The 18,552-nt window shown below is 35.8% G+C and overlaps 1 protein-coding gene across 1 annotated transcript in view; it reads left to right on the top strand.

Annotated features, from left to right (window-relative positions):
* The window catches only part of LOC141141259 (uncharacterized), a 1,017,917-nt gene that overhangs the window by 991,476 nt on the left and 7,889 nt on the right, over positions 1–18,552 (top strand). The window contains exons 162-190 of the mRNA XM_073628940.1: positions 3,915–3,962; positions 4,232–4,279; positions 4,520–4,567; positions 4,677–4,724; positions 4,833–4,880; positions 4,989–5,036; positions 5,145–5,192; positions 6,390–6,437; positions 6,550–6,597; positions 6,706–6,753; positions 6,862–6,909; positions 7,018–7,050; positions 7,151–7,198; positions 7,305–7,352; positions 7,461–7,499; positions 7,915–7,962; positions 8,066–8,113; positions 8,223–8,270; positions 8,373–8,420; positions 8,529–8,576; positions 8,685–8,732; positions 8,962–9,009; positions 9,118–9,165; positions 9,583–9,630; positions 10,191–10,238; positions 10,760–10,807; positions 11,593–11,640; positions 13,368–13,415; positions 16,747–16,794. Coding sequence (XP_073485041.1) covers positions 3,915–3,962; positions 4,232–4,279; positions 4,520–4,567; positions 4,677–4,724; positions 4,833–4,880; positions 4,989–5,036; positions 5,145–5,192; positions 6,390–6,437; positions 6,550–6,597; positions 6,706–6,753; positions 6,862–6,909; positions 7,018–7,050; positions 7,151–7,198; positions 7,305–7,352; positions 7,461–7,499; positions 7,915–7,962; positions 8,066–8,113; positions 8,223–8,270; positions 8,373–8,420; positions 8,529–8,576; positions 8,685–8,732; positions 8,962–9,009; positions 9,118–9,165; positions 9,583–9,630; positions 10,191–10,238; positions 10,760–10,807; positions 11,593–11,640; positions 13,368–13,415; positions 16,747–16,794 — 1,368 coding nt within the window. The remainder of the gene's footprint in view (positions 1–3,914; positions 3,963–4,231; positions 4,280–4,519; positions 4,568–4,676; positions 4,725–4,832; positions 4,881–4,988; positions 5,037–5,144; positions 5,193–6,389; positions 6,438–6,549; positions 6,598–6,705; positions 6,754–6,861; positions 6,910–7,017; positions 7,051–7,150; positions 7,199–7,304; positions 7,353–7,460; positions 7,500–7,914; positions 7,963–8,065; positions 8,114–8,222; positions 8,271–8,372; positions 8,421–8,528; positions 8,577–8,684; positions 8,733–8,961; positions 9,010–9,117; positions 9,166–9,582; positions 9,631–10,190; positions 10,239–10,759; positions 10,808–11,592; positions 11,641–13,367; positions 13,416–16,746; positions 16,795–18,552) is intronic.

The raw sequence follows: 18,552 nt of genomic DNA, 5'->3' as shown, positions 1-18,552 counted from the left end.
ATTAAAAAAAAAATGTCATAGGGGTCCCCCTAAAAATCCATACCAGACCTAAGGGCCTGGTATGGCTTTTAAGGGGAACCCTGTGCCAAAATTAAAAAAAAAATGGCATAGGGGTCCCCTCAAAATCCATACCAGACCCTTATCCAAACACGCAAGCTGGCAGACCACAGGAAAAGAGGGGGACAAGAGAGCGCCCCCCTCCTGAACTGTACCAGGCCACATGCCCTCAACATGGGGAGGGTGCTTTGCGGTAGCCCCCAAAGCACCTTGTCCCCATGTTGATTGGGACAAGGTCTTCATCCCCACAACCCTTGCCCGGCGGTCTGTAGCTTATCAGAATCTGGAAGCAACCTTTAACAAGGGGACCCCCAGATCCAACCCCCCCTGTGTGAATTGGTAATGGGGTACAAATACCCCTACCATTTCACAAAAAAAGTGTCAAAATGGTAAAAAAGACAATAGCAGGTTTTTGACAATTCCTTTATTATTAATGTCTTCATTCTTTCCCCTGCTTCTTCCTCCATCGTCTTCTGGTCTTCTTTCGTTTTCCTCCTTCTTCCGCCATCTTCTTCTTCCCCCACTTCTTCCTCTATCTACCTCTGCTTCTTCCTCCGGTCTTCTCCATCTTCCTCTGGCATCTTCCTCTGGCTTCTTCTTCCCCGCTTCATCCTCAGGACAATTCACCTCAATGGGAGGCTTCTGCTGTGTGACGCTTCTGTTCTTGTGACAGTTAACTGAGGGAAGTGACCCCGCCCCCTCTGATGCACAGGGACTTCCCTATGGCTTCCCCGTGGTATCAGAGGAGGGCGGGGTCACCCGTTTACATGAACGGGTGACCCCAGCCACTTTACAGGCATACTGTAGACACCCCCCAGGCACGATATTTAAAGGAATATTTCATTTTTATTGTTTCACTTTAAGCATTAAAAAATCACTGCTCCCAAAAAAAGGCTGTTTTTAAAAAAAAGTTTGCATTGATACATGTCCCCTGGGGCAGGACCTGGGTCCCCAAACACTTTTTATGACAATAACTTGCATATGAGCCTTTAAAATGATCACTTTTGATTATTCATGTTCGTGTCCCATAGACTTTAACGGTGTTCTGAATTTTCTCCGAACACCACATATTGTTCGCATCTGACTGAGTTTTTTACCAGCAATACTGGTTCAGTGACAATTTTTTTTTACTATCTTAATGGTGTTCGTGTGTTCTGCCAAATTTTTTGACTGTTTGGTATGTTCTGGTGTGAACCGAACCTTGGGGTGTTCGGCCCATCCCTAGTAGTCAAATTAGATTTGACATTTATGCCCCTAGAACACCCGATGGTGCTCCCTGCATGTTGGGCCTCTGTATGTAACCAGGTTTGTAAAAGTCTCCCACATGTGGTATCACCATACTCAGGAGGAGTAGGAGAATCTATTTTGGGGTGTAATTTTTGGTATGTACATGCTATGTGTTAGAAATATTGTATATATAGACAACTTTTGTGTAAAAAAAAATGTGTTTTCATTTTCTTCACACATTTTCCAAAAATGTGTAGAAAATAATGACATGTTCGAAAGACTGATTATGCTTCATAGATTATACATTGGGTTGTTTTCTTTCCAAAATTGGGTAATTTTTGGGGCGTTGTCATTGTCCTGGTGCTCCAGGGCCTTCAAAAGTGTAAGAGATAATCAAGAAATGATATGTGTAATTTATGCTCCAAGAACGCCTGACGGTGCTCCCTGCATTTTGGGCCTATGTATGTGGCCACGCTGTGTAAAAGTCTCACACATGTGGTATCGCCATACTCAGGAGGAGTAGCAGAATGTGTTTTGGAGTGTAATTTGTGCTATGCATATGCTGTGTGTGAGAAATAACCTGCTAATATAATAATTTTGTGAAAAAAATCTTGATTTTTCAAAGAATTGTAGGAAAAAAATTACAACTTTAAAAAACTCACCATGCTTCTTACTAAATACCTTGGAATTTCTAATTTCCAAAAAGGGGTCATTTGTGGGGTATTTGTACTCCCCTGGCTTGTTAGGGTCTCAAGAAATGAGATCACGGGTCGTCAGTACATCAGGTGTGATCAATTTTCAGAGATTGGCACCATAGCTTGTGGACTCTATAACTCTCACAATGACCAAATAATATACACCAATTTGGGTTATTTTTATCAAAGATATGTAGCAGTATAAATTTTGCCCAAAATTTATAAAGAAAAATTACTGATTTGCAAAATTTTATAACAGAAACAGAATTTTCGGTCTTTTTTTCTTTTATAGAGCAAAAAAAAAATACCATCAAAAGAAAGCTCTATTTGTGTGAAAAAAGGACAACAATTTCATATAGGTACAGTTTTTCATGACTGAGAAATTGTCATTCAAAATGTGAGAGCACCGAAAACTGAAAACTGGTCTGGTTAAGAAGGGGGTTTAAGTGCCCAGTGGGTAAGAGGTTAAACAGGATGTTGTGATTATGGAGCATTTTAGTCACCTTAAGCATGTTTTTCCTCAGCTGCATAGTATGGCAAGATAGGTCAGGAAAGATTTTCAAGGCTGCATAAGTAGGAGGAATGGACTTTTATGTGTAAGAAGTGCATCCAGAAAATCACCTCTCTCGGAATGTTGTCAGGAAGGTGAGACGGCCTAGGAAGGCGGTGTACTCTATTCACAACTAGTTATATTGGAGAAGCATTAGGGAGGACAGAACGGAGCAATGATTGGATGAAGACAGGCCGTTGATCATTTAGAACTGATTCAGAAACGCCTCTAATTTTTAGGTTGTTTTTTCGTGACCTATCTTCCAAATCCGCATGTTTGACCTTGTTCCAAACAATGTAATCTCCCTTGTCAGATTTAGAATCAACCAAGGCATTGAAGGATGAGGCAAATTCTTCCATTTTTGTTTCTACATAATTCCTTCTGTTCCCCAGGTCGTCAATGTCAACTCTCACTTGTCTCAGGGAGGTGGTAATGTCCACTTGTAGGATAGCACAGAGGGACACCAGCTTTTTTTTATTGTAGAATGGAGAATAGGTGTGTTGATAGTAGGGAAGCTGGCTATGGGATCTGGTTGTAGACTAGATTCTTCCATGTGCTCATGTGCCCCACTAACCCTGTCCTGGGCTTCTCTTTGCATAACCTGATCTTTTGCTGGCATCTTGGGCCTAGATTTGGCTTGACTCCTGGTAGAGGGAGTAGAGGAGCCAGATCTAGTAGGAGAAGGGGTCCCTGTAATCCCTTGGCTCTGTTGCAGTACAGCCTTGGCCACCAGGAAAGCCCAGGCCCAGTGTGCATCCACTGCCATTTTGGTGTGGCCTGTAGTCTCCGATGCTGGCACCATTTTGGCATGGTCTTCGGTCGGTCGGCTTGAGAAAGCTGATAATTATTGCAGCTGGGCCCAGTCCTTCCTCTTACGGGACATCTCCGCTGGATGGGGCAACTGCAGGTAGGTTGTGGAGGCTTTGTCGCAGTGGCACTGGTAGGCGGCCGAAACAGATGTATATCCCCAGCGGTACAGCGGAGCTCTTCTATTAACCAGCCATCTTAGGTCACGGTCGCCATGCAACCCCCAAGGAAGATATTTTGAACTATTAAACGATATCTTACTACACAGAGACACCAGAGACGATATTAGAAAAAGTACCTGTAGAGCCCAAAAAAGGTAATCACTAATCAGCACTGCATTGTTAATTGGTAAAAAGGTAGACATAATGTGAGCAAGGTAAACATAGAAAGATATGTTGAACTATTACACCTTATTTTACTATGCAGAGATACCATAGAAGAAGTTAGAAAAAGTATCGGTGGAACCAAAAAATGATTCATAGTACTTTTAAATTGTAAAGGTGAAGGTTGTTGTTATAAGCAAGTAAGGTTAATGCAGAAGAATAGTTTGAGCTATAATATATTATTTTACTATGCAGAGACACCAGAGAAGAAACTGGAAAAGGTATCTGCAGAACCCAAAAAAGGTAATCACTCATCAGTATTGCATTGGTAAGGTAAACAAATAATTATGTGTGAGTAAACACAGAAAAGAAACTAGAAAAGGTATCTTTGGAACCCAACAAATGTAAAGGTGGGAATTTTATGCGTATGGCAAATGCAACTAATATACATGGAAACCAAAAAAGGTAATCACTTGTTAGTATCACACTTGTAAATTTCAAAGGTGGTATAATGTAAGGCAGGTAAATGGAGCAATATATTTTGTACTATTAATCATTTTTTTACTATACAGAGAGTCCAGAGAAGAAGCCTGAAAAAGTATCTGTAGAATCCAAGAAAGGTAATCACTCATCAGTACTGCATTTGTAAACTGTAAAGGGTTGTTATACTATTAGTGCAGTATATATAGAAAGATATTTTGAACTATGTCAGATACCAAAGAAGATATTAGAAAAGGTATCTGTGGAACATAAAAAAGGTAAATCATTTATTTACTTATAAGAGATTAAGGGGGTTATATTGGGAGTGAAGTAAATGCAGAAAGATATTTTGAACTATTAAACGGTGTCTTGCGACACAGAGGCACCAGAGAAGAAATTGGAAAAAGTACCTGTAGAACCCAAAAAAGGTAATCACTAATTAGAAATACATTGTTAATGTTGAAAAGGTAGATATAATGTGAGCAAGGTAAACATAAAAAGATATGTTGAACTATTACACCTTATTTTACTATGCAGAGATATCAGAGAAGAAATTAGAAAAGGTATCTGTGGAACCCAAAAAAGGTAATCGTTCATAGTACTTGTACATCGTGAAGATGAATGTTGTTATAATTCAAGTAAGGTTAATGTAACAGAATATTTTGAACTATTATACATTATTTTACTATGCAGAGACACCAGAGAAGAAACCAGAAAAGTTATCTGTGGAAACCAAAAAAGGTGATCACTCAATAATATCGCACTTGTAAATTTCAAAGGCAGTTATAATGTAATGGAGGTAAATGCAGCAATATAATTTGAACTATTAATACTTATTTTACTATACAGAGACTTCAGAGAAGAAACCTGAAGAAGTATCTGCAGAACCCAAGAAAGGTAATCACTCATCAGCACTGCATTTGCAAAGTGTAAAGATTGTTATAAAATTAGTGCGGCAAATGCAGAAAGATATTTTAAACTATTATATCTTATTTGACTATACAGAGATACCAGAGAAGAAATTAGAAAAAGTATCTGCAGAACCCAATAAAGGTAAGTCATTCATAGTACTTCTAAGTTGTAAAAATTAAGCTAGTTATAATGTGAGTTGGGTGAATGCAGAAAGATATTTGAACTATTTCCACCCCACCTCTTCACAAGGTATGCATTAAAAAATTACCCATAGAGGTCTTTGATACTTTGCTACCCTATATTTGGTAGAACATCTTTACACAGGGGGCAATCTTAGGATGCTCTAAGGCCGATCTCTTCAAGTTTATCAGTATAAGGCATTTTATTTTGACCTCACCTCTTTTTTAGCTTCAGTTTCACACCAAAAGGTGGCAATTTTATGAGCAAACCCGTCTCCCCCTTAAAGGCATCTCACACTTTTATAATATTTGCAGAATAAGTTAATGTTTACTAAAACCTCCCCCATCCTTGCCTGAGTGAATGGCCTCAAAAATACATACACAGTATCCCAATGGCTCTTTGCTCACCATTATTCATATGTAATTTCCCATTACGTTAACCACTGGGTGCTTGCACAGAAAATTGTAACCCGGTGATACCTTGGTTCCTACCGCATTGCCCAGTTTTGTTTTGTTCTTCTGGATCCTCTCTGTGCTGTCAGGGTTGTGGCCAAGTTGGTAATTTATTTTATATCCTCTGAACCTGGAAAAATCTACAAAACTTTTTGCGGAATGTGTTTCAGCTCCTTTCCACTGTCTCTGGGATCCTTACAAGCTCGAAGCCATCTTTGGCGATTTTAAATCTAGGAATAAATAAATTCTCAGTGGTCTTCCAGATGTTAATTTCTAGTAACTTGATGGCCGCTAAACATTATGAGATATTGGAAAAGGGAGCTGGCACCCAATCTATTGGAAGTCATAGCCACTATTCAGGAACATATTCCTTTGAAAGTGTATTGCTCTTGGAACAGACTCACTGGTAACATTTGAGAAAGATTGGCAACCATGGCTACTCTGGTATTACAAATAACCTATTGATGTGCAACTCTGTATAGCAGTACATGATGAAAAACCTCTATTTCCTTTTATACTTTAGTGTCAATTGTATTTGTGTAATATATGTATGTATACCATTATGCCCTGTGAGGCTAGCTTCTTTGTTTATTATTTTCCTTCCTTGTCCTACCTGCAGTTGCAGGCTCACTTATGTTCTAAAATGTAATAAAAATGCATGTAAATTAAAGATATTTGAACTAGTATATATTATTTTACTATACAGAGACACCAGAGAAAAAACTGGAAAAGGTATCTGCAGAACCCAAAAAAGGTACATCATTCATAGTACTTGAAAGTCATGAAGATGAAGGTGGCTATAATGTGAGTGAGGTAAAGGAAGAAAGATATTTTGAGCTATTATACATTATTTTATTTTTATGCAGATATAACAGAGAAGAAACCAGAAGGGATATCTGTGGAAAGCAAAAAAGGTAATCACTCATGAATATTACACTTGTAAATTGCAAATGTGGTTATAATGTAAAAAAGGTAAACGCAGACATATATTTTGAACTATTAATCCTTATTTTACTATACAGAGACTCCAGAAAAGAAACCTGAAAAAGTAACCGTAAAACCCAAGAAAGGTAATCACTCATCAGTTCTGCATTTGTAAACTATAAAGGTTGTTATAATATATGTGTGGCAAATCCAGGAAGATATTTTGAACTATTACATTTCATTTGACTATTCAGAGATACCAGAGAGGAAATCAGAAAAGGTATCTGTGGAACTTAAAAAAAGTAAGTCATTCATAGTATTTGTAAGTTATGAAAATGAAGTTGGCTATAATGTGGGTGGGGCAAATGCAGAAAGATATTTGAACTAGTATTCATTATTGTCCTATGCAGAGACACCAGAAAAAAAAACAGAACCCCAAAAAGGTAAATCATTCATAGTACTTGTAAGTCATGAAGGTGACCATAATGTGAGTGATGTAAATGTAGAAATATATTTTGAACTCACACCTAATTTACTATGCAGAGCAACCAGAGAAGACATTAGAAAAGGTGACTGTGGAAACCAAAAAAGGTAAATAACTCATAGCATTTGTAAATCAAGATGAAGGTGGCTATAGTGTGAGTAGAGTAAATGCAGCAAGATATTTTTAACTATTAAACCATATTTTACTACACAGAGACACCAGAGAAGAAACTTGAAAAATTATCTGCAGAACCCAAAAAAGGTAATCACTCATCGGTATTGCATTTGTAAAACATAAGGGTTGTTATGATATGAGTGAGGAAAATGCAAAAAGATATTTTAAATCATTACATCTTATATTGCTATGCAGAGATACCAGAGAAGAAACTATCTGTGGAAACCAAAAAAGGTAAATTATCTCTACTATTTGTATGCTATGAAGGTGGTTATAATATGAGTAAGGTAAATGTGGAAATACTACATATGTTCAACTATTACTAATGGACAGCGCAGTGGCTTAGCAGTTAACACTTATCCCTGGTAGCACTTTTGTAAGTTCAAATCCCGACCCACCTGAATAGACTGTGCATGCTCTTCCTGTGCTTGCGTTTACTCCAGGTATTCTGGTTTCCTTCCACATTCCAAGGAAATGCTTGTAGATTAATTGGATCTTATCTAAATGAACCCTGGTATATGAAAGTGAGCTAGGAATCTTAGATTGTAAGATCCTGGAAGAAATGGACTGATGTGAAATTGTCTCCGTAAATTGTCAGAGCTATATAAATACATGTAATAAATAAATTTCCATTTTTTTTACTATACAGAGAAACCAGTGAAGAAATTAGAAAAGGTATCTGTGGAACCAAAAAAAGGTAAATCAACCATCATGTTTGTAAATCATGGAGGTGGATACATTGTGAATAAGGTAATTGGAGAAATATATTTTAAACTAATACATTTTTTTTTACAATACAGAGACTCAAGAGAAGAAACCTGAAAAAGTATCTGCAGAAGCCAAGAAAGGTAATCACTCATCAGTAGTGCATTTGTAAACTGTAAAGGGATGTTATAATATTAGTGCGGTATATGCAGGAAGATATTTTGAACTATTACATCTTATTTGACTATTCAGAGATATTAGAGAAGAAATTAGAAAAGGTATCTGTGGAACCCAAAAAAGGTAAATCACTTATTTACTTATAAGAGATTAATGGGGTTATATTGGGAGTGTATTAAATGCAGAAAGATATTTTGCACTATTAAACCTTATCTTACTATACAGAGACACCAGAGAAGAAATTAGAAAAAGTACCCATAGAACATAAAAAAGGTAATCACTAATTAGTACTGCATTGTTAATGTGAAAAGGTATATATAATGTGAGCAAGGTAAACATAGAAAGAGATTTTGAACTATTACACCTTACTTTACTATGCAGAGATACCAGAGAAGAAATTAGAAAAGGTATCTGTGGAACCCAAAAAAGGTAATCATTCATAGTACTTGTAAGTCATGAAGAGAAAGGTTGTTATAATGTAAGTAAGGTTAATGCAGAAGAATAGTTTGAGCTATTATACAATATTTTACTATGCAGAGACACCAGTAAAGAAACCAGAAAAGGTATCTGTGGAAACAAAAAAAGGTAATCACTCATTAGTATCGCAGTATTACAAATCATGTATTTGTGAGTTGTTAAGGTAGTTATAATGTGAGAGAGGTTAACACAGAAACTATTTTGAACTGTTAAACCTTATTTTACTGTGCAGAGACTCCAGAGAAAAAACCCTTAAACAGTATGATTGCAATGTGAATAAGGTAATCAGAGAAATTTATTTTGAACTAATATATATGTATTTTTATTTTTTATGCAGAGACTCCAGAAAAGAAACCTGAAAAAGTATCAGTGGAACTCAAAAAAGGTATTAATTCATCAGTATTGCTTTTGCAAAATGTAAAGGTGGTTATAATATGAATGGGGAAAACACAGAAAGATGTTTTGAACAATTACATCTTATTTGACTGTTCAGAGACACCAGAGAAGAAATTAGAAAAGGTGCCTATGGAACCCAAGAAAGGTAAATCATTCATAGAACTTGTAAGTCATGAAAATGAAGTTGGTTATAGTCTGTGTGGGGTAAATGCAGAAAGATATTTAGGCTAATATACATTATTTTACTATACGGAGACACCAGAAATAAAGATGGAAAAAGTTTCTGCAGAACCCCTAAAAAACTAATCACTTATCAGTATTGCAAGTATCGGTTCTTAGTGGAAGAGTGGAAGAAACGTGGTGAAATCACAGAATTTCTTCTCTTACTGAGGATTTGTAGCTTATGTGTTTGGCTCAATAAAGGATTTTTGCTATTGGTGCAATTAAATTTCACATTACTTATTTATGTTTATTTGAGCAGATTGTTTGTTATTCATTTATTATTTTATGCCCAAGTTATTGAAGCGCTGCACGTATATATCACAATTTTTTAACTATGCAGAGACTCCAGAGAAGAAACCTGAAAAAGTATCTGCAGAACCCAAAAAAGGTAATCATTCATCAGTATTGCATTGGTAAGGTAAAAAAAAATAATTATGTGTGAGTAAACAGAGAAAATAAACTAGAAAAGGTATCTGTGGAATTCAACAAATGTAAATAACTCATAGTACTGCATTTGTTAAGTGTAAAGGTTTGTTTTTTCTGAGTACGGCAAATGCAACTAATATACTGTACATTTTTGTACAATGAAAAATGTGAATATAGCAGCCCCAGCACACAGTGTAGAATACACTATACAATTGAAGTTGTGGCAAAATTCAGCATAAAAAGCACTGTTTTAGACTTGTCTAATGAGGGTCACATGCACTCTGGTAAGCCTCAGAGTGATTCTTGGTGGAAGACAGGTGGTGAAATCACAGAATTTCTTGTCTCGCTGAGGATTTGCACTATATGTGTTTGGCTCACCAAAGGATTTTTGCTGTTTGTGCGATTAACTTTCACATTACCTATTTATGTTTGTTTGAACAGATTGTTTGTTATCCATTTATTATTTTATGCACAAGTTGTTGAAGCACTGAACTTATATATCACATTTTTTTTACTATGCAGAGACTCCAGAGAAGAAACCTGAAAAAGTATCTGCAGAACCCAAAAAAGGTAATCACTCATCAGTATTGTATTGCTAAGGTATAAAAATAATTATGTGTGAGTAAACACAGAAAAGAAACTGGAAAAGGTATCTGTGGAACCCAACAAATGTAAAGGTTGGTATTTTATGAGTACGAAAAATGCAGCTAATATACATTTTTGGACAATGAAAAATGTCAATATAGCAGCCCCAGCACACAGTGTAGAATACACTATACAATTGAAACAGTGGCAAAATTCTGCAAAACAAGCACTGTTTTAGACTTGTCTCATAAGGGTCACATGCACTCTGGTATGCCTCAGAGTGATTCTTGGTGGCAGACACGTGGTGAAATCACAGAATTTCTTGTCTCCCTGAGGATTTGCACCTTATGTGTTTGGCTAACCAAAGGATTTTTGCTGTTGGTGCAATTAACTTTCACATTACCTATTTATGTTTGTTTGAACAGATTGATTGTTATCCATGTATTATTTTATGCACAAGTTGTTGAAGCTCTGCACTTATATATCACAATTGTTTTACTATGCAGAGACTCTAGAGAAGAAACCTGAAAAAGTATCTGCAGAACCCAAAAAAGGTAATCACTCATCAGTATTGCATTGGCAAGGAAAACAAATAATTATGTGTGAGTAAACACAGAAAAGAAACTAGGAAAGGTATCTATGGAACCCAAAAATGTAAATAACTCATAGTACTACAGTTGTTGAATGTAAAGGTTGGTATTTTATGAGTACGGCAAATGCAACTAATATACATTTTTGCACAATGCAAAATGTGAATATAGCAGCCCCAGCACACAGTGTAGAATACACTATACAATTAAAACTGTGGCAAAATTCAGCATAACAAGCACTGTTTTAGACTTGTCTCATGAGGGTCACATGCACTCTGGTAAGCCTCAGAGTGATTCTTGGTGGAGGACACATGGTGAAATCACAGAATTTCTTGTCTCACTGAGGATTTGTACCTTATGTGTTTGGCTCACCAAAGGATTTTTGCTGTTGGTGCAATTAACTTTCACATTACAGGCATATGCCACTTTTAAGTACACAATGGGGTTTATTTACGAAAGCTGGAAAGTGCAAAATTAGACTCCCTTCTGCATAGAAACCAATGAGCTTCTAACCCCAGATTGTTCAATTAAGCTTTGGTAATAAAATCTGGAAGCTCATTAGTTTTTATGCAGAAGTGAGCCTGATTTTGCACTTTCCAGCTTTAGTAAATAAACCCCATTGTGTACTTAAAAGTGGGGTATGCCTGTACCTATTTATGTTTGAACAGATTGTTTGTTATCCATTTATTATTTTATGCACAGGTTGTTGAAGTGCTGCACGTATACATCACAATTTTTTTACTATGCAGAGACTCCAGAGAAGAAACCTGAAAAAGTATCTACAGAACCCAAAAAAGGTAATCACTCATCAGTATTGCATTGGTAAGGTAAAAAAATAATTATGTGTGAATAAACACAGAAAAGAAACTAGAAAAGGTATTGGTGGAACCCAACAACTGTAAAGGTTGGTATTTTATGAGTATGGCAAATGCAACTAATATACATTTTTGTACAATGAAAAAAGTAAATATAGCAGCCCCATCACACAGTGTAGAATACACTATACAATTGAAACGGAGTGAAAATTCAGCATAACAAGCACTGTTTTAGACTTGTCTCATGAGGGTCACATGCACTCTGGTCAGCTTCAGAGTGATTCTTGGTGGAGGACACGTGGTGAAATCACAGAATTTCTTGTTTTACTGAGGATATGAACCTTATGTGTTTGGCTCACCAAAGGATTTTTGCTGTTGGTGCAATTAACTTTCACATTACCTATTTATGTTTGTTTGAACAGATTTTTTGTTATACATGTATTATTTTATGCACAAGTTGTTGAAGCGCTGCACTTATATATCACAATTTTTTTACTATGCAGAGACTCCAGAGAAGAAACCTGAAAAAGTATCTGCAGAACCCAAAAAAGGTAATCACTCATCAGTATTGCATTAGTAAGGTACAAAAAAAATTATATGTGTGTGTACACACAGAAAAAAAACTAGAAAAGGTATCTATGGAACCCAACAAATGTAAATAACTCATAGTACTGTATTTGTTGAATGTAAAGGTTGGTATTTTATGAGTACGGCAAATGCAACTAATATACATTTTTGTACAATGAAAAAAGTGAATATAGCAGCCCCAGCACACAATGTAGAATACACTTAACAATTAATACTGTGGCAAAATTCAGCATAACAAGCACTGTTTTAGACTTATCTCATAAGGGTTACATGCACTCCGGTAAGCCTCAGAGTGATTCTTGGTGGAGGACACGTGGTGAAATCACAGAATTTCTTGTCTCACTGAGGATTTGCACTATATGTGTTTGGCTCACCAAAGGATTTTTGCTGTTTGTGCGATTAACTTTCACATTACCTATTTATGTTTGTTTGAACAGATTGTTTGGAATCCATTTATTATTTTATGCACAAGTTGTTGAAGCGCTGCACTTATATATCACAATTTTTTTACTATGCAGAGACTTCAGAGAAGAAACCTGAAAAAGTATCTGCAGAACCCAAAAAAGGTAATCACTCATCAGTATTGCATTAGTAAGGTATAAAAAAAATTATATGTGTGTGTACACACAGAAAAGAAACTAGAAAAGGTATCTATGGAACCCAATAAATGTAAATAACTCATAGTACCATATTTGTTGAATGTAAAGGTTGGTATTTTATGAGTACGGCAAATGCAACTAATATACATTTTTGTACAATGAAAAAAGTGAATATAGCAGCCCCAGCACACAATGTAGAATACACTATACAATTAAAACTGTGGCAAAATTCAGCATAACAAGTACTGTTTTAGACTTATCTCATAAGGGTCACATGCACTCCGGTAAGCCTCAGAGTGATTCTTGGTGGAGGACACGTGGTGAAATCACAGAATTTCTTGTCTCACTGAGGATTTGCACTATATGTGTTTGGCTCACCAAAGGATTTTTGCTGTTTGTGCGATTAACTTTCACATTACCTATTTATGTTTGTTTGAACAGATTGTTTGGAATCCATTTATTATTTTATGCACAAGTTGTTGAAGCGCTGCACTTATATATCACAATTTTTTTACTATGCAGAGACTCCAGAGAAGAAACCTGAAAAAGTATCTGCAGAACCTAAAAAAGGTAATTATTCATCAGTATTGCACTGGTAAGGTAAAAAAAATAATTATGTGTGAGTAAACACAGAAAAGAAACTAGAAAAGGTATCTGTGGAATTCAACAAATGTAAATAACTCATAGTACTGCATTTGTTAAGTGTAAAGGTTGGTATTTTATGAGTATGGCAAATGCAACTAATATACTGTACATTTTTGTACAATGAAAAATGTGAATATAGCAGCCCCTGGAAATAGTGTAGAATATACTATACAATTGAAACTGTGGCAAAATTCAGCATAACAAGCACTGTTTTAGACTTGTCTCATGAGAGTCACATGCACTCTAGTAAGCCTCAGAGTGATTCTTGGTGGAAAGCAGGTGGTGAGACTACAGAATTTCTTGTCTCACTGAGGACGTGCACCTCATATGTTTGGCTCACCAAAGGATTTTTGCTGTTGGTGCAATTAACTTTCACATTACCTATTTATGTTTGTTTGAACAGACTATTTGTTATCTATTTATGCACAAGTTGTTGAAGCGCTGCACTTATATATCACAATTTTTTTACTATGCAGAGACTCCAGAGAAGAAGCCTGAAAAAGTATCTGCAGAACCCAAAAAAGGTAATCACTCATCAGTATTGTAAATATAAATAGAAATTTGCGCTGCGCTTAATTATAAATCATTAAAAAGATAATACCCAAAATTACATAAAATAAAAAAACAAATATATATATGTTTGCATATACTACTTCCTATGTGCAATCCGCATAACACCATCTAAGATACAGCATGTATATGTTTAAACAATTCCAAGTGCAATGTGCATACATATAATTATAACAACAATTAATCATACATTATTGTACATATAGTAAATATATAAACCAGTGACAAGTTAAAAAACGTGCAATAACTAACATATAGTGCAACATGCAAAGATATATTACATTTTAAGATTAATCTGCATATAAGTGCCCAGTGAACCTTGAAATCAATTAATGCAATCACTATCAGTGAAATCCTTATAATAGTGTCCACAATATCCAAAATAATCTTTTATTGTGTATCCGTATCCAAAGAAGACTTTAAATGTCCAAATTATCCAGCGTGCTGAGTTCAAGTGTCACAAAACAGCCGTGATGTGCCTCGGTGACCCCCCAAAGTGATTGCGCTCACCTTAGAGCATGTGACACAGTGATTAGCTGTGTCAAATCACGCTGTGTAGCCACCCCCTGGGCTCTGCATAGCAAGCTAGATATGATCTCCACTCTGGGTTAGTATGGCTCCATAGACATCATACCATAAAATGAAGAGAGACTATATAGTGTAATACTGTTAAACGATATTTATTGAATAAAAAACCACTTCCCACACAGGGGTACTCACATTCTTTTGGTGCTACTGTGCACCAAACATTAAAAAGCTCCTTAAAACCGCCGATCGGTGTGCCGCGGGGTATATGCTTCTCCCAGCTCAGCTGTGTGCTGCTCACTCCGTCCTGGCCACTTTTAATGATTTATAATTAAGCGCAGCGCAAATTTCTATTTATATTTATCTGCACGGTCATGAATACGTGAACTGCGTTTGCTGCTAGATATTTATTTTTATGTTATGTGCACACTGAGCATTGGATTATTGTGGCTCGCAAGACTTTTTTGCCTTTGTCACTCATCAGTATTGCATTGCTAAGGTATAAAAATAATTATGTGTGAGTAAACACAGAAAAGAAACTAGAAAAGGTATCTGTGCAACCCAACAAATGTAAAGGTTGGTATTTTACGAGTACGGCAAATGCAACTAATATACATTTTTGTACAATGAAAAATGTCAATATAGCAGCCCCAGCACACAGTGTAGAATACTCTATACAATTGAAACGGTGGCAAAATTCAGCACAACAAGCACTGTTTTAGACTTGTCTTATAAGGGTCACATATACTCTTGTATGCCTCAGAGTGATTCTTGGTGGCAGACACGTGGTGAAATCACAGGATTTCTTGTCTCACTGAGGATTTGCACCTTATGTGTTTGGCTCACCAAAGGATTTTTGCTGTTGGTGATATTAACTTTCACATTACCTATTTATGTTTGTTTGAACAGATTGTTTGTTATTCATTTATTATTTTATGCACAAGTTGTTGAAGTGCTGCACTTGTATATCACAATTTTTTTACTATGCAGAGACTCCAGAGAAGATACCTGAAAAAGTATCTGCGGAACCCATAAAAGGTAATCACTCATCAGTATTGCATTGGTAAGGTAAAAAAATAATTATGTGTGAGTTAACACAGAAAAGGAACTAGAAAAGGTATCTACGGAACCCAACAAATGTAAATAACTCATAGTACTGCATTTATTAAATGTAAAGGTTGGTATTTTATGAGTATGGCAAATGCAACTAATATACATTTTTGTACAATGAAAAAAGTAAATATAGCAGCTCTATCACACAGTGTAGAATACACTATACAATTGAAACTGTGTGAAAATTCAGCATAAAATGCATTGTTTTAGACTTGTCTCATGAGGGTCACATGCACTCTAGTAAGCCTCAGAGTGATTCTTGCTGGAAGACAGGTGGTGAGACCACAGAATTCTTGTCTCACTGAGGATGTGCACCTCATATGTTTGGCTCACTAAAGGATTTTTGCTGTTGGTGCAATTAACTTTCACATTACCTATTTATGTTTGTTTGAACAGATTGTTTGTTATCCATTTATTATTTTATGCACAAGTTGTTGAAGCGCATGCCTTGTATATCACAACTTTTTTTACTATGCAGAGACTCCAGAGAAGAAACCTGAAAAAGTATCTGCAGTACCCAAAAAAGGTAATCACTCATCAGTATTGCATTGGTAAGGAAAACAAATAATTATGTGTGAGTAAACACAGAAAAGAAACTAGAAAATGTATCTTTGGAACCCAACAAATGTAAAGGTGGGAATTTTATGCGTATGGCAAATGCAACTAATATACATTTTTGTACAATGAAAAATGTCAATATAGCAGCCCCAGCACACAGTGTAGAATACACTATACAATTGAAACTGTGGCAAAATTCAGCATAACAAGCACTGATTTAGACTTATCTCATGAGGGTCACATGCACTCTGGTAAGCCATAGAGTGATTCTTGGTGGAGGACATGTGGAGAAATCACAGAATTTCTTGTCTCACTGAGGATTTGTACCTTATGTGTTTGGCTCACCAAAGGATTTTTTCTGTTGGTGCAATTAACTTTCACATTACCTATTTATGTTTGTTTGAACAGATTGTGCGTTATCAATTTATTATTTTATGCACAAGTTGTTGAAGTGCTGCACCTATATATCACAATTTTTTTTACTATGCAGAGACTCCAGAGAAGAAACCTGAAAAAGTATCTGCAGAACCCAAAAAAGGTAATCATTCATCAGTATTGCATTGTTAAGGTAAAAAAAAATAATTATGTGTGAGTAAACACAGAAAAGAAACTAGAAAAGGTATCTGTGGAATTCAACCAATGTAAATAACTCATAGTACTGTATTTGTTAAGTGTAAAGGTTGGTATTTTATGAGTACGGCAAATGCAACTAATATACTGTACATTTTTGTACAATGAAAAATGTGAATATAGCAGCCCCTGGAAATAGTGTAGAATACTCTATACAATTGAAACGGTGGCAAAATTCAGCATAACAAGCACTGTTTTAGACTTGTCTCATGAGGGTCACATGCACTCTGGTAAGCCTCAGAGTGATTCTTGGTGGAAGACACGTGGTGAAACCACAGAATTTCTTGTCTCACTGAGGATTTGCACCTTATGTGTTTGGCTCACCAAAGGATTTTTGCTGTTGGTGCAATTAACTTTCACATTACCTATTTATGTTTGTTTGAACAGATTGTTTGGAATTCATTTATTATTTTATGCACAAGTTGTTGAAGCGCTGCACTTATATATCACAATTTTTTTACTATGCAGAGACTTCAGAGAAGAAACCTGAAAAAGTATCTGCAGAACCCAAAAAAGGTAATCACTCATCAGTATTGCATTAGTAAGGTATAAAAAAAATTATATGTGTGTGTGTACACACAGAAAAGAAACTAGAAAAGGTATCTATGGAACCCAATAAATGTAAATAACTCATAGTACTGTATTTGTTGAATGTAAAGGTTGGTATTTTATGAGTACGGCAAATGCAACTAATATACATTTTTGTACAATGAAAAAAGTGAATATAGCAGCCCCAGCACACAATGTAGAATACACTATACAATTAAAACTGTGGCAAAATTCAGCATAACAAGTACTGTTTTAGACTTATCTCATAAGGGTCACATGCACTCCGGTAAGCCTCAGAGTGATTCTTGGTGGAGGACACGTGGTGAAATCACAGAATTTCTTGTCTCACTGAGGATTTGCACTATATGTGTTTGGGTCACCAAAGGATTTTTGCTGTTTGTGCGATTAACTTTCACATTACCTATTTATGTTTGTTTGAACAGATTGTTTGGAATCCATTTATTATTTTATGCACAAGTTGTTGAAGCGCTGCACTTATATATCACAATTTTTTTACTATGCAGAGACTCCAGAGAAGAAACCTGAAAAAGTATCTGCAGAACCCAAAAAAGGTAATTATTCATCAGTATTGCATTGGTAAGGTAAAAAAAATAATTATGTGTGAGTAAACACAGAAAAGAAACTAGAAAAGGTATCTGTGGAATTCAACAAATGTAAATAACTCATAGTACTGCATTTGTTAAGTGTAAAGGTTGGTATTTTATAAGTATGGCAAATGCAACTAATATACTGTACATTTTTGTACAATGAAAAATGTGAATATAGCAGCCCCTGGAAATAGTGTAGAATATACTATACAATTGAAACTGTGGCAAAATTCAGCATAACAAGCACTGTTTTAGACTTGTCTCATGAGAGTCACATGCACTCTAGTAAGCCTCAGAGTGATTCTAGGTGGAAAGCAGGTGGTGAGACTACAGAATTTCTTGTCTCACTGAGGACGTGCACCTCATATGTTTGGCTCACCAAAGGATTTTTGCTGTTGGTGCAATTAACTTTCATATTACCTATTTATGTTTGTTTGAACAGACTATTTGTTATCTATTTATGCACAAGTTGTTGAAGCGCTGCACTTATATATCACAATTTTTTTACT

This window comes from Aquarana catesbeiana, linkage group LG04 (genome assembly GCF_042186555.1).
Source record: "Aquarana catesbeiana isolate 2022-GZ linkage group LG04, ASM4218655v1, whole genome shotgun sequence".
Classification (NCBI taxonomy): Eukaryota; Metazoa; Chordata; class Amphibia; order Anura; family Ranidae; genus Aquarana; species Aquarana catesbeiana.
Note: the sequence above shows the minus strand (reverse complement) of the source record. Positions and strands in the feature narration are given on the sequence as shown.